The sequence below is a fragment of the Neolamprologus multifasciatus genome, chromosome 1, assembly GCF_963576455.1.
Source record: "Neolamprologus multifasciatus chromosome 1, fNeoMul1.2, whole genome shotgun sequence".
NCBI lineage: Eukaryota > Metazoa > Chordata > Actinopteri > Cichliformes > Cichlidae > Neolamprologus > Neolamprologus multifasciatus.
Window position 1 is genome coordinate 4,103,421 of NC_140439.1, and position 24,373 is coordinate 4,127,793.

General features: G+C 42.1%; 1 protein-coding gene across 7 annotated transcripts in view; it reads right to left on the reverse strand.

Annotated features, from left to right (window-relative positions):
• Positions 1-277: 277 nt before the first annotated feature.
• The window catches only part of ppfia1 (PTPRF interacting protein alpha 1), a 45,808-nt gene continuing 21,712 nt past the window's right edge, over positions 278-24,373 (reverse strand). Inside the window, exons 7-31 of one of the 7 annotated variants that reach the window (XM_085161620.1) lie at positions 23,481-23,714; positions 23,003-23,149; positions 22,255-22,389; positions 20,380-20,463; positions 20,156-20,287; positions 19,916-19,978; positions 19,674-19,753; positions 16,287-16,437; positions 15,623-15,846; positions 15,310-15,541; positions 12,939-12,968; positions 10,843-10,967; positions 10,570-10,742; positions 10,369-10,462; positions 9,222-9,303; positions 8,920-9,120; positions 8,550-8,612; positions 7,772-7,798; positions 6,757-6,932; positions 6,445-6,542; positions 6,177-6,352; positions 4,278-4,346; positions 3,994-4,162; positions 3,765-3,829; positions 278-3,504 (exon numbers count right to left, since the gene is read on the reverse strand). In XM_085161620.1, coding sequence (XP_085017746.1) covers positions 3,774-3,829; positions 3,994-4,162; positions 4,278-4,346; positions 6,177-6,352; positions 6,445-6,542; positions 6,757-6,932; positions 7,772-7,798; positions 8,550-8,612; positions 8,920-9,120; positions 9,222-9,303; positions 10,369-10,462; positions 10,570-10,742; positions 10,843-10,967; positions 12,939-12,968; positions 15,310-15,541; positions 15,623-15,846; positions 16,287-16,437; positions 19,674-19,753; positions 19,916-19,978; positions 20,156-20,287; positions 20,380-20,463; positions 22,255-22,389; positions 23,003-23,149; positions 23,481-23,714 — 3,021 coding nt within the window. In that variant the 3' untranslated portion in view covers positions 278-3,504; positions 3,765-3,773. Of the gene's footprint in view, positions 3,527-3,764; positions 3,830-3,993; positions 4,163-4,277; positions 4,347-6,176; positions 6,353-6,444; positions 6,543-6,756; positions 6,933-7,771; positions 7,799-8,549; positions 8,613-8,919; positions 9,121-9,221; positions 9,304-10,368; positions 10,463-10,569; positions 10,743-10,842; positions 10,968-12,938; positions 12,969-15,309; positions 15,542-15,622; positions 15,847-16,286; positions 16,438-19,673; positions 19,754-19,915; positions 19,979-20,155; positions 20,288-20,379; positions 20,464-22,254; positions 22,390-23,002; positions 23,150-23,480; positions 23,715-24,373 lie in introns of all 7 variants that reach the window. The other 6 variants (XM_085161615.1, XM_085161608.1, XM_085161625.1 and 3 more) reach the window with 6 other exon arrangements.

A 24,373-nucleotide genomic window follows, 5' to 3' on the forward strand; every position in this document is an offset into this window, starting at 1 on the left:
AAGAAACGGTAAAAACGGCGTTTTACGAGGAAAACGCGCGAAAGCCTGTGAGCAAAAACAAAACCCAAAAAACTCCACCCTTTCCTATTGGTCGAAAAATGTACCATGTCGACCAATCAAAAAATGATATGGCAACATTGTATTTAGTTATTTAGGAAAGGGGGGAAGTTTTAGGAGTGACGGCGGTGTTTTGAGATGTGAGAGATTTGCCACGTTTAGCGCAAATCTTGTGTAGTTAGTGTGTAGTTAGTGTGTAGTGTAGTCAATAGTGTTGTTGTGTGTCAGAACAATGAGGCGACTGCTGAATGTTACAGGTGTTACAGCAGTGATACATCTGCTGCTGTCAGGCCTGCAGGTATCAGGCTGTTGTTCTCCTTCATCTCATAGTGGACAGAAATTATTTTTTGGAGTGGCACAAATAATTTGTGTGGCATCAAATTTGATGCAGAACAGCTGATTGTTCTGTAAATAGTTTGAAATGTTTATTTAAAAAACCGCCTTGGCTGCATTTTTAGGTAAACAGCTGCAAAAAACTTTGTTGTTTGCATAACTCAGGTACTCTTTTGAAGAAGTAACTATATAATTAATTGCCCAACATTGGTCATTATATCCTGTATTTTGCAGACAGCGAGTTACAGACTCTCTCCCAGACCACAGACTCATAATACAAGTCAGAGCTTTATAAAAAAAAGAACGTTTTGTTTTCAAAATTCGAGTTCAAGTGATTTTTACTTCCAATAGTGTTAACATACTACACAGGTCATAAACAAGTTTTTTTTTGTTTGATTTTTTAAAATTTTCATTGTAAGTGGGCTAAAATAGTTAATTAAAAGTAGTCTAACATAAATGCTGTAATTTGATTATTTTAATAAACCATGTAACCTGCATGGATTTGATGCTGGCGTGACCACAGTGCACACGTCTGATGTCGCTCACAGTGGTCCAAGGGACGCTCAGGGAGTTTGTACGTTCGCTCAGACACATGAAAAATTAGAGGGAACATTGCTCACCGTTGAATAAGTTAATAACTATTTTCTGGAAAATAGCAGAACCTTTATTTTTTGATGTAGGGTGGTGTAATATACGATGCAGCAACTACTTCCATTGTAGTTAGGTGAAATTATTTTGGTAAATCTCCATTTTTATTAGAATTTGTGTTTTGGGCAGAAAGGTCTTGGTGTTGATAGCCTGGGATTGGTCCACCAGGGCCTCCACTCCTAGCCCCCACCTGGTACACAATGCATCCAACCCCTACAGTGCCTAATGTGGGTGGTGGGCCTCCAGGAGGATGGACCCATGTCCCTTTTTTGGGCTGTGTCTGGCCAGGGCCCATGGACTAAGGCCCAGCCACCAGACGCTCGCCATCAGGCACGCTCCAGGGCAGGGCCTCAGTAAGCCTATCCTGGGCAGGGTGAACTGTTCCCTTGATGTTCTACTCATAGGGGTCCCTCACCATAGGAGGCCCTACCACCGAACAAAAGCCCAGACGGACTACATAGCCCCTGGGATCCCTGGGACACACAAACCCCTCCAACACAATAAGGTAGCGATTTGCAATTTTCCTGGGCGCCTTCTGGGTAAGGTGTTCTGGGCATGTCCCACCGGGAGGAGGGTCCGGGTCAGATCCAGGACATGCTGGAGAGATTGTATCTCTCAGCTGGCCTGGAAATGCCTTGGTGTTCACCCGGACAAGCTGGAAGTGGTGGCCGGGGAGAAAGTGTTATGGGCTGTTCAGGCTGCTGGTCTCGCAGCCTGGCCCCAGAAATGTGGAAGAAGATGGATGGCAGAAAGGTTTTGGAAATGTATCAATCTAATATTAATAATAAAAAAGACATTACTAAGTCTCATGGATACTTTTGTTAAAGGACACCGTCTGTCCACCGCAGGAGGAGCAGGAAAGACAACTCTTCAGTCTTTTATTTGCAGTGGAAAATAGGTTTCAGTATTTTATTGAAAGTAAGCAATAAATAATACTGTGATAAAAATAGTTTATAAGTACTCAGACTGTACATCATTGTTACAAGATCAGAAGATTCATCAGGAAGAGCAGGAATAAAAACAGCAACATGATTTGCATTGTGCATAAATGGCTAAATCACAAACAAAAAAACATTTCTAATGTCAGCTTCAACTACATGTAGAGTGAAAAGAAAAGTCTCCGGTTCCGACTCATTTGCCACAAAGGCTTATGCTGGAACCCGTGTTGTGAGTGTCGACGGAGAAACATAAGTAGCACTGCAACATTCAGACGTAGCTCTGGAAGCATTACTGACGCCACAAAACACGAATGAGTAATAATAAATAAGAAGAGACGACAGAGAGGAGTTAGACAGTAAGGCTTGATATAAAATCTTTGTACAGAGTGTTTTTAAAAAAGGGTTGCTGGTGGGCTGCACCACCATCAGGGGTTTCTGGTGACAGTGGGGATCGACTGAGGCCTCAGTGAAGTTGGTCCGTTGAAGGAGTTTCCACACTTTGGAGTCATCCACACATTTGTTTAAAGTTCTTCTGCACGAGTGAGCATTTCTCCAGAGGTGAGGAAGATTTTGTTAAAGGGATAAATTGGGTGGCAAGCGTGCATATAAGCGGAGTGGATTCTGCATGCAAGGTAAACTGCAGAGAACCTGGAAATCTGTTTTTTTTTACTTGCATCCAAATGTAGCCCTCTGTAGTTTTTATTCTTGCTACAATTATATGGCTTTAATTCTTTAAGAGTTTCGTTTTGGTATCACAGGTATGGAAAATAAACAGACAAGAGAGAAATATATTGCGTTTCACATGATATGTGTTGTCACCATCGCCTGGGCTTGCCAGCAGTTATTTGAATACCGATGGAGGACTCACAGTGTTGAGCAGTTTGTGAAACGGTTCGACGACTCCAGCGATTTCTCTGATATTCACACATCCACTGACCTACGAGCTGCATTTACACAAAATCACAAGTAATAAGCTACTAATATTACAACAGTTAAAAAGGGCAAAGATATGAATTAAGTTATATCACGTATCCAAGTCACTTGAGAATTAATTCATTGATTAGAATTCAAATCAAATATGAGAGACAAAAACATACATCTGTTCAACTGAATCAGAATTATAAAAAAAGATTAGATGAAATGTCTGTTGGTAGAAATATACAAACTCCAGATTGTTGAAATATTCAGTTACATACATCTGAGAGTTGAGCTTAATGCGGGCACAGTGGAGAAATGTTGCTTTTATTAAAAACAAAAAAAGGTGGGGGGGTGATTAAGAGGAGAGAGGCAAAAGGGGTTACATAGAAATTCTAAAATCAACAATCCCATTGGTTTACATAAATATATAATAACAAATGTAGATAAATCTAGAAAAGCTCTTCTAGGGATACTGAAATTAGTGAGTAAAGTCTTTCTGTGATGTCAGCAAGAAGCAAAATATCTTTGTAGGGTCCTTGCAAGTTATTTCAGTTCATCATCCTGGTCTTGAATGCAGGGAATTCCCCTTCATCCTCTGACCAGCGGTTACCTATAGAAATAATGAGGATAAACTGAGAAGGGAATGCGAGAGATCACCGGACGTGAGAGGGAAGCAGAAGCCGAGAGGTGGGTGGATGGGAGGAGATGGGGGAGAAACAGGAAAGAGATGCGCAAAACCTGCGTTAGAGCAGAGACCTCCAGTACGAGAAAGCTGCTTCTGCTTGCACAGAGGAGCAGGTCAGCAGTGAAGAAATAGCCATACACGTCTCTGATTTGAGGATTTCATCATTAAGACATGTGCGGTCTTACCGTTGTGTGTTAACAAGAGTAGGTCCTGACTGTGGCAGTGTCCAGCCTCTGTATAGACTGACTTCCTGTATTTCCACGTAGGCAGAAATCACATGCAAAGACATGCCGTTAGTCACAGCATCATCACAAAGCCAACCAAAAAGAAGCGAGTGCACGTGAGGAGATGTTAAGCATCGACAGAGCGTCTCACACACACCATGCGCACACTGACGCCGCTCTCTCTGCTTACCATCCATCGGGCTCCTCTTTGGCTGAGTCGAGGGAGATGCCGCACTACTGCTGGTAACTCGGAAGTTGGCAGGCAGGGTATCTGATGCACCCAAGGACATCCCCCTCATGTCTTTGGGCCTGAACTTCTTTCTCCATGAGGGAGCACGGCGGAAGTTCTTATCATCATCCTCAAATATGATGAGGTAAAGAAAAAAGGGGGGGGGGGAAAGACAGAAGATGTTTTTAGTCCACAGATATTCTTATTGTTACTTAGCGGAGTCAACAAATGTCCGTGTTTGTCACCTCTTCCATTCTCCTGTCTGTGCCCATCGCCAGCAGACTGCTGTATTCACGCTCAAGAGTCGCCCGGGCCTATAGAGGAAGGAAAAGAAGACGAATGAGATTAACAGAAGACCTGCACTGTCCTCCTCCTCCTGTCTGCTGAGCAGCTGATCTGAAATGAACTTTGGTCCACACTAAATCTCTCGTTTCTGTCATCAAAACCCATTTCGTGCAGTTCCCGTTCTCATGCAACTTCCTATATAATTATGTGCTTTCAGATGTAAACCTCAGGTCACTCATGTCAGGCTGACACCAGCACTGCATTTACACATGGAGCACAGTGCCACTTATCTCAATGGTTTGACAAAAAACACAAAAACACAAAAACCCCATTTTGCAAGTAAAATTTAAATGTATATAAATGTACATCACTTTCCTTTGTATGTCCCGGGCACTGCACCAAACTCAAAGCTTAAGGTCTTTGGGAAGAGCCCATTGGCCCAAGCAAGCAATGAGTAACTAATAGGTACCTTTAAGCACCTTAAACACACTCTAGGAACTTGTTGTTGACCAGGACATGTCCTTCAACGCACATATTAAACAAATACGTAGGACTGCTGTCTTGCATTTGTGCAACATCTCTAAAGTTAGAAATATCCTGTCTCAGAGTGATGCTGAAAAACTAGTTCATGCATTTATTACTTCCAGGCTGGACGACTGTAATTCATTATTATCAGGATGTCCTAAAAACTCCCTGAAAAGCCTTCAGTTAATCCAAAATGCTGCAGCAAGAGTACTGACAGGGACTAGAAAGAGAGAGCAGATTTCTCCTGTTTTGGCTTCCTGTTAAATCCAGAATTGAATTCAAAATCCTGCTCCTCACATACAAGGTCTTAAATAATCAGGCCCCATCTTATCTTAATGACCTTGTAGTACCATATCACCCTATTAGAGCACTTCGCTCTCGCTCTGCAGGCCTACTTGTTGTTCCTAGAGTATTTAAAAGTAGAATGGGAGGCAGAGCCTTCAGTTTTCAGGCCCCTCTTCTGTGGAACCAGCTTCCAGTTTGGATTCAGGAGACAGACACTATCTCTACTTTCAAGATTAGGCTTCAAACTTTCCTTTTTGCTAAAGCATATAGTTAGGGCTGGACCAGGTGACCCTGAATCCTCCCTTAGTTATGCTGCAATAGACGTAGGCTGCCGGGGGATTCCCATGATGCATTGAGTTTTTCCTTTCCAGTCACCTTTCTCACTCACTATGTGTTAACAGACCTCTCTGTATTGAATCATATCTGTTATTAACCTCTGTCTCTCTTCCACAGCATGTCTTTATCCTGTCTTCCTTCTCTCACCCCAACCAATCACAGCAGATGGCCCCGCCCCTCCCTGAGCCTGGTTCTGCTGGAGGTTTCTTCCTGTTAAAAGGGAGTTTTTCCTTCCCACTGTCGCCAAAGTGCTGCTCATAGGGGATCATATGATTGTTGGGTTTTTCTCTGTATCTATGAAGCGCCTTGAGGTGACTTTTGTTGGGATTTGGCGCTATATAAATAAAATTGAATTGAATTGAAGCACCTGATAGATCTCAGTTATTTTATAGGAGGTGGTTGCAGAAGTTCTATTTTTATATGGATCGGGACTTTTATTTAAACTGGTCTGTAAATTTGCACATCTGGAAACATTTAGACAAGAACAAACGTGTGTGATGCAGTCTAATTACACTTGTTTTTAACATGCCAGCTGTGAAAATAGACCACACAGGCAACCGAATAAACAGTAGTGAGAATGCACTTGCAGTTCTAACAAAGGATTTTTTGGACTAACTGATTCTCATGTGAGAAAAGTGACCGTGTTTGGGCCTTCAAATATGAGAAGCAACAGCTGGATGGTGAAACATCATAAACATTTGGTGTTTGTGCACCTGTGTGTTCTGAGTGGGGATCTGCAGCAGCAGGGCCAGGGCGTTGTGATCAAAGGCATCATCCAAGGCGAGCAGTGCACCATGGACGCCACTCTCACAAAGGTTGCTGCTGTACTCTTTGAGACCAATGGCCTGAACCCAACTGATGACACGCTCATTACTCCACACCAGCACATCTGAAAGCACAAAACAGAGATGAGTGCCATTTTTAAAAGACGCACGACAACACCAAGTTGTTTTAATGAGGAAAGAAAAAAGCATGTGTTACCTTTAAACTCCAGCATGGACTCCTCCCTCCTCCTCTCCAGCTCCTTTCTGTCATAGTTGAGCCTCCGCAGACACATCACACCACACTGAAAGCTGTTCCTGTAGCACAAACACAAACACTCGTTCACTGTGGAGCCTCTTAGTTGTTAATCTGCCACGATGTGCTCGTCTTTTTCCCCAAAGTGAGCCGTTTTATTTCTTTTTGACTAGTGGCAGAAAGGACAAAGTTGCATGTATGTGTGGCATGATTGTAGTAGGCTGTGGTTTCTTCAAGATATTCACTGCTGCTAATAAAAATGAATCTATGTCTCACCTGTGGAAGCTGTCCACCATCTTGAGCTGTCCCCTAAGATCCTTCTTGGTTAGATGGTCAAGCATGCGGGCATCCACCAGCGACTCCATGAAGTAGGAGCGGTACTGTGGCAAACCCAGGCTGGGTAGCCACTCGTTACCGATCCACTCGTGGTTCATGTCTCCGTACGCCAAAGTCTACAGTCAGAGAAAAGGAGACTGAGCTGGTGTTTGAGAGAGTGGGCTAAAAAGATGGAGGCGTGGTGGAGGCTAATTACAGCAGGTGTATATTAACCGTTTAACAGCAAACTGATTAAAAATGTATATATTTAAAAAAAGAAAATATTCGAATGATAATCAACAACGTTTCCACCTGTTTAATGACTAGTTTATAAAATATCTAAGAAAGTTTAAGAACGTAAAAGGTGGGAGACAACTCTGCAACTGAGCAACTAGATGAACCCAGTGAGTCGCCCGGCAACAGTGAATACATCCAAGAAGGGCTGTTTTACATTTTTTCTTTATTGTGTAGAGATAAAGGAAGACAAAACAAACGTGTGTGTATGCACTGAGGATGTAAATAATCAGGTCGACTAATCCTGATTCACAAAGCAAAATGAAGTAAAAGACTCCACACATCAGTGGCACCGGTTTCAGGAAAGCTGACATAGAGTGAAGGAAGCTAACACATACACCCACAGCTTTTCTTTGTATTCATTTTTGACTTGGCTGCAAACTGTGGTCAACTGAAAAGCTCCAACATTGCTTTGACGGTTGGCTCTTTCGTCACGTGTCACATTGGTTGGTAAACTTTTAGTGGACTTCATTTTTTTTTGGAGCAGTTTGCTTTCGCTCTAAGCGCAAACCTCTATAGTAGCAACTGTATGCAGAGAAGCTCCAAATTAAACTGTGCTAGAATGTGTTTGTTGTGAATAAAGGAGTACAAGGCAATCATAACCGAATTAAAAAACAAAACAAAACAAACAAACAAACAATCACAGGTGAGAATAGGTGGGTTTTGGAGAACGTATGCAAACCTGGGCCCAGCTACCCTCGTCATCCTCCTGGTGTTAGCATGGTTAGAGTGAGCATGGTGAGAAGAACAGAAAGGTGAGGGGTTAGTGTGCAGTGCTGGGGTTAGAGAAGCTTCAAGTGGAAAGTATAAAGTAATAAACAAAATAACAAGTCAGTAAAAATAGCAGGAAAATAACAGACAAACAAATGGTAAGGCATCAAACAGGAAATACAAACGCTGGGTGATCAGAGGTATATAGAAATATGAATAAAACATTAACCTATAAACATTTTGAGGACATATTAAATTGTCCTCAAAAGGTTTAACCAACCAGATCTATTAAAGAGAAGCTATTACAGTTTCTTCACAAGCATATCTGCTATCAGACAAATGTGTGTGTAATGTCTGATTCTTTTGGCTATACATCACCCACTAATGAGTGGCAATGTTTCATAAACAGCCCAATCTAACTTTGGTAGTGGGAGGTAGTTCTTCATGTGTATTCCATCTATGTCCATCTAAGGTGAAAGCTATATAAAAGGTGAAACATACATATACTGTACAAGGACTAAAGAAGAGCATGAGCCCAATCCAAGAACAACAAAAAAGTCGCCCACTAGGGGAACGAAAAAGGCTTTGTTTCAAGACACTCAGTGATCGTGCACGCAGCCAAATTCATACTGGACGCATCCAATATAATAAGTGAAGTCTGGCAATACTGAAGACAACTTGAAACAAAGCTCAACCACAACCATAGATGTGAGAAGCCACCAGTGCCCAGCCAATCAGGGTAGACTAACCGTGGGAGGCGTGGCTGCCAAACTTTCCATTTCTTCATGTGTGACCCAAACGTTTCCTGTGGTCTGATCATTTGACACCAACCAATCAGAAATGCGCCAAGCGGGAAGAGTGGTGAAGGACAGAAAGAGAGCCAAATGGAGAAAAAACTATGAAGCATTTGTTTCATTCATTGTTAGCAAACGAAAGTAGAAATTTGATTCAAGCATTAGTACATGTTAAGTATGTAAGCAGTCAAAATGTTAACGCATTAAAAGTGTCGTGCTCATGAGATGATATGAATGTGACAGTGCTTAAAAGTATCATCAAGACTTGATCAGTGTTAAATATGCACAGTGGTCCGGCTGCAGGTATGAATGCACTGACGGGTACCGTTCTGGAGGTGGGTGGGGCTGAAGGGCTGGTGAGAGACATGATTTCCTGGATGGCCAAACGAAGCTTCAGACGATGCAGTGGGTTGCTGATTCCAATCTCCCGCTGGATCTCTGTGTCTGATAGTGCCGACATGATGGCTCCACTCTTCACATTGGCACGGCACGCAGCCACGTACCAGGCTGGCATGCCCACCCACAGCTGGCCAGAAGGGGACAGATTAGCAACAGTTAAACAGGATTAATGATTTAGACATGCTACTGAGTTTACTGCTTTTAAAATGAATTGTGTTGGTCTCGTACCTCCAGCCAAACCACAACAGTTGGTCCGTCCCACTGGGCAAACGGGAGGCCTTGCCTGCGAGCCTCTTCTAGTAATTCATGCCTGGAAGACGCAATACATGTGAAAGCCAACTTGGTGGTTCACTTGCTCAAGGACCAAAATATTCACAGCCACAGATCCAAATGTTCATCACAAAATCCCAATATGCACACACAAACCCCAAGACATGAGCTGACATGCATACTGAGTGAAAGAGAGAGAAAGGGGAAAGGGGGAGGGGACCAACACAGGACCTGAACCCAAGAAGGACTCAGTGCTCCACTAGATGTAGCTGTGTGCCACACCATCAACAAGTTCACATCTGTTTAGCAGATCCATTTTAAAGAGTTGGCAGAAATGCCCAAAAGCACGTTATTAAGTAACAATTCAGTTTTACGTATTTAAAGGAGTGTAGGAACAAAAAAATATGACTATGCTAATGTTTATTTTATGGACAAGAACACACGCAAAGAGCCAACTTCCATTTTTCCTATGACTGTAGTGCATAACGTCATGCTCCAAAAGGAAAACTGCGATAGGAAAATCCTGCACTCACTACAATCAGCGCACACACATTCCTGTTAGTTATGCTCCACTATGGAAAGCAGGATAAAAAGCAGCATGGAAAATCTATCAGACATTCAAAGAGATACTTGGTCGGGGTCTGCAGGGTTACTGGTGAGGTCAATGTGAAGCCAAATGCGAGAAGATCGGGCAAGGCAAAAAGCAACATGAGCCAACTTACCCAGTCTTTGGACTACAGATGGAATGAGAGAGAGTGGGGGTGGTACAAAATGTGAACAAGGAGGAAAAAAATAAAGAGAAAGAATGAACTGATGATTATTGAAGGGCCATGTGACAGCAAAACATTTATGGTGTTTGCAATTTGCTTGAACGAAACTAAGAATGAAAGTGTCAAAAAAACCAAAAACCAAACAGGAGATGTGAGAGATGACAGCGATGGAAATGCCGTGGGAACGAAAGGCTGTGCACATGAGCCAGAAAGAGCTTGTGAGGCTGCAGGAGGATGCAGCACGACAACACAGACTGATGTCTTTTATCCTCTATATTCGCTTTCTTACTCTGCATAAACATTGGACGGGATGGGACTGTCATACAGACACTTACTTCTTCTGTAGCTTCCTGTTTTTCTCTGCAGGACCACCAAGGGTGCCCACACTCAAGCCATCCTTCGGAGAGCTCTCTGCCTCGGGAGTGCCAGCTAGAACATAACATTAAACTCAGAGATCTAACTTATATCATAAACTCATCACTATTAGTAGTATACATGTCCAGAACATCGGCTTAGCACTGCTGCTAGTGTCTGACCTTGGCTGGCAGGATCCTTGCCAGGAAGGCTGGGCCGACCTTTCTCCTTCTTCCCAAACAGGCGTCCAATGGATGACTTGATACTTTTCTTCTTGGCTGCTTTGTTGAGAGAGTCTTGGCTGCTGTTGCTACTGCTTGGGTTACTGCCCTGTCCATCCTGCAGGCTGCTCAGCCTACACAAACAAGGGTTAAGTTATTAGATAGAGAAAGAAGAAACAAATGTTTCAATCCCAGAAACACGAAAACTATTTTTCCTGGATAAAAACGTCTTACCCTCGGATGTCTCGGATGTCCTCGTGACTAGCGGCGTGGCCCACCTCCCTATTCAGTCGGATGGAACGTGGAGTAGTGGGGGGTGATGTCTCACAATGAATAGTAGCCTTATCATCTTGAGCAGACTGCATGACACAGAGAAACATTAATGGAACAAAAAAACAACAACGAAAAAAACCCTACTGTACATAACACACACCAAGAGGCTACACTGTATGTGGACTATGAACAATCCATACAGACTGGATATTGGTAACAGATACAGGACTGTGAACAATCAATTATTTAGTGGGAATACTGTGTGCCGTGTAATTTCACAAAGGCAAAAAGGAGAATGAAACTCAGTCTCCAAAAGAGAACGAACTTCGAAGTGATGAACACTGCAAAACAAACAAAAAAGTAACCAAAGTTGCTACGAGTGTTTTTAATGTGGGGGGAAAATGAAGAATGATTGACAGATCCTGGCTTCTTATGGTATTAACATATAAGAGGGATCCATGGGAAAAGTCCAGCCTCAAAATTAAACCTGGAACCTGCTATTAGCACTTCTTAAACAGTTCACCAGGTAAGTAAATATTTCTTTAGTGTATTTTGTACAATGTAAACTAAAAGCTAACCAAGATCTCCTGTTATGTGTCTGAAGTTCCTTCAGATTTGATGGTCTTGACCTGGAGCCAAATATTTGTTGGGTGATTGTTGTATTGGAAGACACTGGAAGACATAACCCAGACTACTTGAGGTTTTCGTTCCGTAATGATTTCTCCCACTTTGACGAGATTCCCAGTTCTAGACACACTCAAGCATCCTCACAGCATAATATTCCCATTATCGTGTTTCACTACTGGGGGGGGGGTGTTCTTTGGGTCACACACCTCGCCCTTCTTTCTCAAATCATAAGCAAAGAGCTCATCTGACCAAAAGAGGCCCTTCCAGCATACATAATCGTTCTCCAGGTTGTTTTCAAAGGTATCTCTTCTGTAGAAAATCAAGTTTTCCTTAGTCTTCAACCTCTGTCCATTCCCAAGCAGCGTTCTAGTCATCGTCTGCTTTGAGACTACAATTTCCTACTAGGCTAAGTCACTCACTAATGTCTTGGTAGTTGTTCTAGGTCTCTGATTGTTGATGATACTTCTCACACCAGTTCCTGAAACTTGAAAATACTGTAATACTTTTGTATTTTCATCCTCTGTAAGCATCAGCAATTCTTTTTCTCAAATTTAACGGATTTATTTTGTTTTTTGTCATGATCCTTTCTCAAGTGGCAGCTCAAACCCTTGTAGAAGTTTTTATATTGTGTGTAAGTTAGAGGGTAACACTAATTTACACACATTAGAGACTACTTGCTGGAAAATTATCCCTTCGCTGTTTTTCACACAGACAGAAAAAGGAGAACAAGTGAAAACTCTAGCTGTTTTGATGCAAACAAACTTGTTATGTACACCATCATCTTTTTGTAAACTTTGCTGCAGGTTGGCAGGAGTCTCCATCCTTGTCTGTTGCTGTGATGGCTGCAATATGCAGGGGTGATTTTATTTTAGTAAGAGATAGCATTTATTCCACTAGACGCATTCTAAAGAATGAGTCCCTTACATACTAATAAATTATGATTGATAATTACAGGTGAAGCACCACAGCAGTGTTAAAATAAGTAAAAGAAATTACACTAAAGTGCAATAAAAGTCTGAGGCGCTGGCCTGGAGGCCCAGTAGTGCAAAAATGTTATGCTGGTGATTGCCTGCAACAGACGTGTGTTTGATTTAATAATAGAAAATACATGACTTAAAACTCAATATGAAGAAAGGAAACTTATTATTTGCAGCACTGTTACCCCCCCCCCCCCCCAAAAAAAAGCAACAACAAAAAAACAACAACAAAAAAGAACAACAAACAAACAATCGAGGCATTCAAAAACTTCTAGAGGTTTAAGAACGGGATTTTAGATTTCATGCAGGACTGCATATTTCCAACGGATGGAGGATTTAAGGATGGGATGGAGAAACTGAAAGTAAACATTAGGGATTAAACTTGGGGGGTGGGAGATGTTACATAGCAAACAGGTCCCTCACAGAGCTCGGGAAAGCAGGTCTCTAGTTTACCTTCCTGCGGTGCTTGCGCAGGTCACTAGGCTGAAGTGTGGCAAAAAGGGAGAGAGGAGAGAAGCAGTTAGTAATACACAACAGATCAGCGGTGGAATCAAGCCATGCACAAAGAGACAAGAGCAGAAAATCACATGAAGATACACAGAACATGAAGACACATACGCAGACTCAGAGAAGCTGTTGTTTTTATTGTGCAATTAAGAAAGGTAGGTCTTGGGAAATTAAAGTCTGCAGGAGTACCACCACACCCAAGGGAGGAGACACTGCAAAAACCAGGCTGAAGGTTGGGTCAAGGTAGGCTGGGTGCAGTCTAGCTCACAATTACACCACCACCAATATCTGAGTGGGATAAAACCTTTTATAACATTTGTTTGCATTGATAAATCAATGAAGATGCCAAGCAGCTACTGACTACTCATGCTACACAGCATTTGAAATCACAGGTGATGCTATAGTGTGTCTGTGTAACAATAACTGTACGGCACCTGAATTTATGAAGCACAGCTGTTCTCGTCATATTTTCCACTCTGCACCAATAGTGGTGGAGGACAGACCCCCCCCACCCCACCCCTCTGCATTCCACATAGACCTGGCATTAGCAGAGCAAATAAACCATCACTGTGCCACATTTCTGCAGGAATTTTCCTGCCCCAGGAAGAAAGTATCTAATCACTCATTTCCTTTGCCCTGTAGGGGCCAAAGCAGGGAACAGCGTATGCTATAAAAGGAAAACGGGAAGAGGAAATTGATGGGTGAGCAGAAAATTAATTTAATTACCCAAATTGTTTTCTTTCCTCTTGGAGTGTCTGTTTATGTGTCTACTTATGCATTAATGATAATCTTGTGATTTTTTTTTTAACCCAAGTAAGATTTATAAATGTAAAACTGACGACATGATCTGCCAGACTCAAAGACAAACACTCCCTTCATGTCTAATGTATTACAGCATTACTTCAATAAACTGCTTGAATTGTTTAAATGCCTGATTTTAAGCAGGGCAGATGTAAATTGCTGCTCTGCAATCAAACAACTTCATTAGTATAAGTAACTTCAACACACACTGAACAAACAAACAAACGTTAAAGGGACACTCAACTCAAACATCTGGAACAACCAAACAAATGCAAGTACTGCTAGAGTAACTCCAGCTGCAGGGTTAACAGAGTAACCAGTGGTTTTATGGTTCCACAGAACCAATACAAAACTGAATGCAGGGCGGGAAGCCAAAAAGAAACAGATGTGCACCTCTTGTCATATCAGCTGGCACACAGAGTCGTGTGTGTCTTTAATGTAATCAGGATCTTGAACCTTGTTTCTTAAGTTAAAAAATAACCAAAGAGATATTAAGTGGCAGCCTAATACAGACACTTTGCCAAAAATAAAGCAAACTTTGAAAAAGAGTACTAGCTGGTTCCTGGTGATGTTTTAAATATATGGAGTTCAGCTTAGCATTTCAGGTGTGCTTATTATGATTTTCCTATTGAGGAATACTGAATACTGACAGGAGACCTGGACAAGCCTGAACATCCACACTCACAGCTTTGTGTCTTTTGTTACTCTGCGTTTACACAAGTCAATGAATCAGATGTGTGAGTGAGAATAAAAGAAAAAAAGTCCGACCTGCCCCCCCCCCCCCCCCCCCCCCTTACCGCTCTAGTGTCAAATAAAGACTAAAATGCCCAAATAATAATCTAAAAAGAGGCTAACTGAGGTTTTGAGGCAACATAATAACCTAATCCTTGGTTTTCACAAAATATTACAAGCATGTCTACATTTGATGATTTTATAAGCAGTCAAAAAAACAAATACAAAACCTCAGAGCCACGATTTGGATTTAACACAGAGAAAAAGTTTCCTGTTTGCACTGAAGTTGGCAAAAGGATCAGAAGACAGGAAGTGGCAGACTGCACCCACCCAAGAAGGGAATGAAGGAGCTGTGGGGCGATGGGCAGGTACCTGGAAGTATGGTGCAAAGTTATTGGCTTGAAGTGGGGCACTGAAGCCAGTTGTACCATATGGCAGATAAGTTACTGTCTGATGGGAGAGGGAGCTCTGGGTGACGTAGGGGTCATAGCAATACTGCTACAGGCAGGGCGCAGTTATATATGTAAACTGTTACAAAGTCATGCATACAAGTAGAAGCAGACGATCACACTGATAAAACATAAAAGCAACATTGAAGGCCGGTCTTGTTTTAATTATATAATAATCCTAAAAAACAAAGACAGCAAATTAAGACAACAGCTTTAAAATATCAGGAATTGTAATCAGAAAAATTAATATTAGTCTTACACTGATGTATATCTCAAAAGGGCTTTTTAAAAAGGAAATTGTGATACTCATTACAGGAAGGTAAAAGAAAAGTTACCAAGGTCATGACACCCATTCGATCCAGTTCTCTGTTGGGGCTGCGGGGAATGCGCCTCGGAGTGGAGTGGCCAGAGCCGGGTGGAGAACCGCCCAATGACGAGCCAGCATATAGCGACGGAGGGATGGAGCTCATGGAGCGGAAATGTCCTCCAAGGCTATCGCCACTGCCTACCCGGCACTCGATCTCCTCTGCCCGGATAGCGGTGCTCTCCTTCTCCTCTTGGATCATTCTGCAAAGGAAGGTGAAAATATGGCAATGTTTACATGGAAATGGGGTTACATGCACAAGTGTGTGCTTGTTATAGTGGTACCTGATTTCATTGTTGATAGCATCCAGCTGCTCCTGCAACATCAGGGCAAGGGTCTGTGCATCAGCCTGGCCAGCAGGGGACAGCAGGTCCACCGAGCTGAAAACCGTCTCTCGATCCTCCTCCAGGTCTGAGGCGTCCATGTCGCTCTCAAAGGCCTGTGCCACATTTGCCAGCACATTAGCCTGTTGCATGCGCTCCCACTCCTGCTCATTTAAAGTCTGCACCTACATTTATACACATAGGTATAAAACAGGGGATGAGAATGGAGAGAAGGAAAGAAAGATACCAGGAAAGAAGACAGTATGGAGAAAACAATAAAAGGGTTGGAGAAAGCAGGCAGCAGGCATGTGAGAGGATGTCAGGCAACAGAGCAATACATAGTTAGATCCTAAGGTGTTTGTCATTGATGCAGCACACAGACACCGTCACTGTTATCTCAGGCACACTGACTTACATGTCGCTGATTGTCCGTAATAGTAGCAAACAAAGAAGCGGGGGAGAAGAAGAAAAGCGTCAGAGAACTCAAACATTAGACTGAAACAGGAAAGAAAGAAAAAGCCATACAAGGCAAACAGCTAAGAGATGTTCTCAAATAGTGGATTCATTAAACATGAATAACCAGATCTGTCGTTTAACTGCTTTATGTCTGCAGGTGTGAGCTTACTTTGGAAGGTTCATCCCGTAGCGCTGCCACGCGTCCCTTCTGAGGCCGTCTCAGGACGAGAGCGCTGCCGTAATGGTCCGAGTTACTGTCCATCATCGAAGAGGCTGACACTGGATATCTGAAATCTGGGGTGCTGCCCAGCTGAGACCGCCTTGAAAAACACACCAATGAAAGTCATTCATGAATGAATAGGAAACTAAGTAAGAGGTTACATCCAAAATGCTGCAGCAAGAGTACTGACAGGGACTAGAAAGAGAGAGCAGATTTCTCCTGTTTTGGCTTCCTGTTAAATCCAGAATTGAATTCAAAATCCTGCTCCTCACATACAAGGTCTTAAATAATCAGGCCCCATCTTATCTTAATGACCTTGTAGTACCATATCACCCTATTAGAGCACTTCGCTCTCGCTCTGCAGGCCTACTTGTTGTTCCTAGAGTATTTAAAAGTAGAATGGGAGGGAGAGCCTTCAGTTTTCAGGCCCCTCTTCTGTGGAACCAGCTTCCAGTTTGGATTCGGGAGACAGACACTATCTCTACTTTCAAGATTAGGCTTCAAACTTTCCTTTTTGCTAAAGCATATAGTTAGGTGACCCTGAATCCTCCCTTAGTTATGCTGCAATAGATGTAGGCTGCCGGGGGATTCCCATGATGCATTGAGTTTTTCCTTTCCAGTCACCTTTCTCACTCACTATGTATTAACAGACCTCTCTGTATTGAATCATATCTGTTATTAACCTCTGTCTCTCTTCCACAGCATGTCTTTATCCTGTCTTCCTTCTCTCACCCCAACCAATCACAGCAGATGGCCCCGCCCCTCCCTGAGCCTGGTTCTGCTGGAGGTTTCTTCCTGTTAAAAGGGAGTTTTTCCTTCCCACTGTCGCCAAAGTGCTGCTCATAGGGGGTCATATGATTGTTGGGCTTTTCTCTGTATCTATGAAGCGCCTTGAGGCGACTTTTGTTGTGATTTGGCGCTATATAAATAAAATTGAATTGAATTGAACATCAGGTGTATATTTTCAGTCAATGACTGAACACATCTGTAGGCCATCTGACATTTTGACAAATTCGACGGGAAAACAACAGTTCCTGCAGCGTCTGTGGTCGGTCTGTTAATATCAACACTGTACTGTATTGATTTTGGAGAACATCAGGTTGCAGTCGTGCAGCTGCAACTTGGTGCAGAACAAAATGGCCATTACGTGAAATGACTATGGTTGTTATATTAGCCTCGATAAAAATGACCTGCTTTATGTGACGTTCAGCTCAAGAGGCTACACCATCGTCATAGGCAAAGCATGTATTTTATGCTACATAAAAATAAACATTTAAGTAAATAAAATGAAGCTTTATGGTAGAAATACAATTACTGGCCACTTTGTTAGTTACACATGTCTAGAACCAGGTTGGAGCACATTTTACCTCCAGAACTTTTTACAACAACATGCTGGAAACTGTCCCCTGATACTTTATTTATTTATAGCATTACACACTGCTGGATTGAGCTCTGGTGACCGTTAAAGCCGCTGGAGGCCAGTGACGTTTTTGAGCTTTGTGACATGATGTGTTTTGTGCTGAAGTTGGCTACACTGTGGTTATAAAGGTGATATGGTCACCAACAATACTCAGGTAGGCTGTGTTGTCTACACAATGTTCAGCTGGTACTAAGAAGGCCAAACTATGCCCAAAAAATACTCCCAACATCATTAGGCCACCATCAGTCTGAACACGATAGCTCTAAGGCCGGATGGATCCAAGGTTTCATGTTTTTAAGCTACTTTGTGACCCTACTATCTGAATGCTGCAGCAGAAATCAAGAGTCATCAGACCATGTGGTCTTTTAGCTGCACTGCTTCAGGGTTCAACATTCTGGGTGTTCTTGATGTTCTTCTCTGTAACTTGGTTGTGTTACTCTTTTCCTACTTTCATTTTAAAGCAAACTGTTCTTTCTGCTCTGACCTCAATGAGGCATTTTCAAACAGCATGAGTATCCAAAGACAACCCAAACAGGTGGATTTGAACCCAAGACCTTGCTGTGAAAACAGTGCTAACCCACCGTGTCACTGTGCCGTCTTCTGGAGAAAGGTTTTATAGTCGGATGTAGGGCTGGGCCATATCATACCGTTCACAGTAATACCGGTGTAATGTTGGGCAACGATAGGAAAATGAAATATGGCGATAGAATATGGGTGAAACGTGCATGCACAGTGCCTTTGTTTACATACGCACATGGCGGCGACGCAGAATGAGAAGAGCGAAAGTGGATCGTTGAATGAAACGAATGAACCAGAATTGGTTTGTAAAAATGCTGCAACTTAAGTGGTGTGGAACTGGTTTAGCTTTCGTCCGTCAGATACACAGCAAAGCACTATTTTTGGTAGCGCATGCTAGCGGGCCGTCGTTATTACCGTGATTTTTGGAAAATACGGCACACTTAAAATCAATCCTTTGATTTTTCTAAAAATCAACAGAGCCCCTTATAATCCCGTTTTGCACTAATAAAGTTGAGGAGTTACAATTATATATTATAATATAATATAATATATATAATATATTATATATTATATTATATTGTCAGTTATATCGTTATCGCAAATTTTCAATTGTATATCGTGATAAATATTTTTGGTCATATCGCCCTGCTCTAGTCGGATGAGAAAGATTAATATTTGTGCACAATAACATGACATACATTTGGAGAATTAAAGGCACCAACTCTCAAGCATGGTGGCGATAGCATTGTGCTTCAAAGCTGGTTTACCATCAGTGGTATTGGCACATTGAACAAACTAAATGGAATAGTGAAGACGACACCGTACCTCTAAATTCTTCAACTTTACTTTAAATCAACAACTGGACAATTGAAATTTGGACACAGTTAGGATCTCTGTGTGTTTGGGACAGTGATGCCAAACACATACTCAAACTTGTTTTGGATGGATAAGGCAGGCAAACAATAAGCTTCTGGAATAGACTTCCCAAACACCCGACCTTAACCCTGCGGAAAATTTATGGACTCTGCTTAAAAAGTCTGTGGTAGGAAACCAAACAATTAAAATCAACTCTACCAAGAAAAGTGGTTAAATATGAATCCACAGTTATGCTACAAGTCTGTTGATGGATGCCAAAGGTGTCTGGCTGGGGTGAAACCTCATCACGTTATCCAGAATTAGCGTATGTACACTTCTGACCTTAACACTAGATATCGCCCAATAAAGTGGCCATTACATGTATAGCATACTGCCATCACCAATGACATGTGAAACTTTTTTGGGTCAGTATCTTGACCACGGACATTTTGACATAACACTGGACAAAGTGTTAAGCAACCACCTGAGTTCCTCATAGTTTCCCAGCGAGATATAAAAGTCAAATCATTTCACTAGCTTACCCATGCAGTAGCGAGTTGCTCCTGCTCCTTCCCTGCTCATTCTCTGCCCTCATAGTCTCAATTTGGATTAAGAGCTGCTCCTATAAGAGAGAGCATGTTACAGATATTCTTGTTACCTACTGATGAACAAAATCTGTAGCCATGAAGAGAAAAAACACCACTGCTATAGAACAATTTAGAAAAAACAACCCAAAATATAAAAACACACAAACAGGAGGAGTTCTTTATTTTTATTTCCTTACTTTCTCGTGGTGGGACTCCTCAATTAATTTTTTGGTGTGCTCGAGTTCTCGAATCAGGGAATTCTGAGAAACAGGAATGATACGAAATGCTTAACATGACACATGACTAGCCATGCGACACAGATTTAACAGGAACAACAAATATTTTAGTTAGTTAGTTATGAATACTGTGTCCTCAGCTTGCCGACGTCTTTGTTCATCAGCCTAACTTTAGAATTCAGCACTAGAGAAGTGCTCTACCTTATCCTCCAAGGCAGACATCCTCTCTTTGAGGTGAAGCTGAAGTCTTTCGTTGGACTCTGAGAGGAGCTTATCCACCGTCTCAGACAGACGCTTGTTGTGCTCCTCATTCATCTTCTCACGTTGCCGTGCCTACGAAAATAGAAACATTTTTATACAACGCACAGCTGTAGCAATGCAATGAGAATCAAGCTTCCAGTAAGAACATTTCCCCTTGTTCTCACCCTGAGCAGCTCCTGGTTTTTTTCCTCCAGCTGGGCCTCCAGCTGCCTCAGCCTCTCTTCAACATTGCCATGGCGTTCCTCTGCCTGAAAACAAAGGTTAATGAGAAAAAACTACAAATATGTTTCTCTGATTTCATGTATTTAATCCACACAGGGCTGAAAATCTCTAAAGCCAGACCTTACTATCCCAAACCCTCTACCATCCATCCTGGAGAAGGACCTTGCTAAAAAAGACCCAGTGTCGTCTTTTTGTACTGCTTCAAGGTTCAACATACTTTTTTTTTTTTCCCTGTGTTTGACATTATGAGAACAGGTCCTTCGAAAGGATGAAGTCACCAACATTTACCTATTTTAAAAGGAGCAAAAAGCCAAAAACATGCACTGTAACATAATAAAGCAGCTCATGCGTCCCATAATGCAGATCTACCGTATGGCAGCCTTATCAAAGTTTCACCACTGACTACACACCTGGGTTATGAAGGTTACCGGTTACTAAAACATTTAGATTTATGCAAAAGCCAACAGGCAACACAGCCTGATCTAGTTTTCTTGTAGCTCTTATAGGTGGGGTCTCCGTAAGTCTTTGAGCAAATCAGCTGGAACTTCCTGTTTGTGTCAAGACACCAAAAACTAGGTGCCTTGTGTTTCAGAGGAGGAGACGAAGGGTATCACCACGAACTATCAACACCGCTTACTAGCACATGAAGCACAAACACAGAAGCTGTACAGATAAAGCCAGATCACAGCTAGGATTCAGGTTTGACAGAGTATTTTGATCAAGTTTGAAACTGCACTTAACCAGGAATGTATTCTTTGTTTCACAGACTTCAGGTACATTTGATTATTTTGGCTTGATTTCATCTGAAAATCTAAACACACTAGATTTGCTATTGGTCTGGTTAAATTCAGCAACAAGGGATAGTGAACCTCCCAGTAAGCAAAAAGGATTGGTTTAGCCGTCTGGATGAAGCTGGTCTACCTTTTTCAATATCTTAGTGCCTTTAGAGCCACACAGAACACACTAAAGATGGAGGTGGTAGGAACAGCATGAAGAACACACAAAGACAGCATGACAGACAAATGAGAACATGATAATAATGCAAACATTTCAAGAGACTGAGCACAATTTAAATTAGTTGCTGAAGGGAGAAAGCCTGTGTTGCAAGTTGCACAAATGAAATAACATAAGAAACCAGGGCAGTCATTTCTAAGTGTGTCTGTGTCTCTGCTGTATTCTGTATATTAAGTGTGCGGTTTAAGCACCACTCAAAGAGGAAATGAAAATCATTGCCATTAAAAATGCAGGGATGAGACACGGCAGTCTGCTTCTTTTCTCTGTTTGTTTCTGTGTCTTTAAACAGGCGTAAATAAATGAAATGAATGACACTCATTTAATTAACAAAGAAACAGAACAGACAGACGAGAGAAAGAGATGACTTTGTAGATTCTACTCACTCTCTGATAAACATTAAAAGGTTCAGATGAGTAGACCAATGAAAAACGCTACATTCAAAACAGTACAGAGAGCCAGACAAAATACTAATAAGGTGATACGATGCTGTTGCAGTGCAGTTATGCAGCAGCTGTTTCGTCCAAAATAAAGATTCTAACTATAAATGGATAACAGGAGCTGAGTTTCTAAAAATAGGTCACTGTGAATATTTGGAGGAACATAAATAATGGCTTCCTCAGCAGCTTCCATGCAGAGTTGCTGTAAATGAACTTCTTTAACATATCTGGTGACATTACGCAAACTTGTACCTTTATTCAGGAATTATGAGGTGATGCAATTTTAAATAAATAAATAAATACATATATACACAGAAATGCAATTACAAATGAGCAGTAGTTTTAAAAAGGTGCTGATGCTGATACCTTTGTGAGAGCAGCGACCCTCTGGGCTAACTCGGCTTCCACCTCTGGCAGCGTCTCTGCCTTCCGGATGGTCTGCTGCAGCTTCTGCTCAGCCAGTTCCAGCTTTTCCTGAAGTTGCCGGTTTCTCTCTTCAGTCTATGACAAACAAATCAAACCCAAACAGTCATGAGCAAATACGTTTAAGACTGTTTTGTCCCTTCATTCCAGTCTCAAAGTTGGCTTTCAGATCCACAAGGAGCGGAGAGTATCAGAAAACACACTTCAGCACAGAAAAAGAAAGACGAAAGGGAGATAGGGTCAAGGGATGCACGAGGGTGGGAAGAGCAGGAAGCGAGTGACAGAACAATCAAAATGACACATAGACAAACAAAAACCAAGAAAGGAGGAGAAAGACATCTCCATCTCCACTGAGTACATGTAAAGAAACAAGCCAGTGTCTTCAAGGCTTCCCATTAAGAGCCTGCTGCGCTGCTCAGTGTGTGAATACAGCAAGAATTCCTCAATCGGAGTCTGACAACTGCAGGCAATTCCTGCTGGCAGCCAGCTCTGAGACTCAAACAATAAATTCCTCACTTGTCTGCATACCAGATTAAAGTGTGTGGGCGCTTGCAGACAATAGCAATATGATGAAATGACTGCAAATTACAAACAAACTGATCCAATTTTCTCTAATGCCAAACACACAATTAACTGATTATCTGAGTTGTGGTGGCTTTATAAAGTCTTAAACAAGCAGCACGGGACCTACTTGTCTGTAGAGGGAGTCTTTATTGGCCACTTCATTCTCCAGCTTGTCGTTGAGGTCGTGGACAGAGGTAGCCTCTCGCTGAGCTGCCAGGTAGCGCTTCTCTAGAGTAGTGATCCTCTCCTCCATGTCTTCCTTCTGAGCCATAGACTGTATGCATAAACATATTGCTTTAGAGTTCTCAGCCTTTGTGACAGGAATCCTTCTGATTGGGCATCTTTACACGAATATGAGAAGAAGACGAGGCACTAAAAGAATCCTGGTACTCCTTTTGGAGAATTCTGCAGCAAACGCTGCTTATACTGTCCTGCAGTGCAATGTTTAATGTCATGTTATCATGTTTATAGAGCACTGGATCTTTTGAAGCACTCCGCTGTTAAAATCTATAAAAACTGTCAACAATGCACACATGTACAAAGTCGCAACCTCATATTTCAATACATCTCATACATCTGTTACAAACAGATCGTGTCCTCTTTACCTCTCTGAGGTCTCTCTGTAGTCTTGTGTTCATGTCTTCAGACTTAATAAGGTCCTTTCGGGCTGTGTCCAGGTCCTCCTCCAGCTCAGTGATGCGTGATGCCATAGCAGCCATGCGCTCCTTCATTTGGCCCAAATCGGCCATCTGACGGTCCATTACCTCCTGGAGCTCGCCAACCTTACCGAATCCAGGTGCAGACTCGTCTTCCTGGCTCGACGAACCGTCCGATGACCGCTGTGGGCAGATCGACATCGGCTTTAAGATGTATATACAGAATATAGTGGTTTTTTCCTGGATGAGCGTTGTGCTGTTATTGTTGGCTATTTGATAATCAAAAAGTTTGAGTAAATTAAAGACTTGTGATGAGAAAAATGTAAACATCTTGCTAGGGCTGCACGATTTTGCATAAAATGAGAATCACGATTTTTTTGCTTAGAATTGAGATCACGATTCTCTCACGATTTTCTTTTCCAGTATAAATATTTATTGCGCTTATTAACTGCACATCAACTTCATAACAGTTGAGACTGAACATAAAAACAATAAATAAACATAAAAACAACAAATGTTGTTTGTTGTTTTTTTTGTTGTGGCTCCCATCATCAGTGTTGATGGAGCCATATCTTTGGTCAGGTGATAAGTAATAGCCTCCGTAATTTCTTTGTGTCTGCGGGAGTTCGACGGGTATAGGGAAGCGCTGTATAAGGTTCCCGTTATTGATGTTTGGGTGGTTGACCGGGACGGATTTTCTCCTGTCACTTTCTCGTCGTCCCTGACGTGCTCTCCGTTGTTTTTTCCTGCTAATTTTAGCAGCCAGCTTCTGTATCACGTGGTATAAGGCTCCGCCCCTGTCATTTGTTGAGCAGGAAGAGTGAGCGCTTGTTTTCATGCAG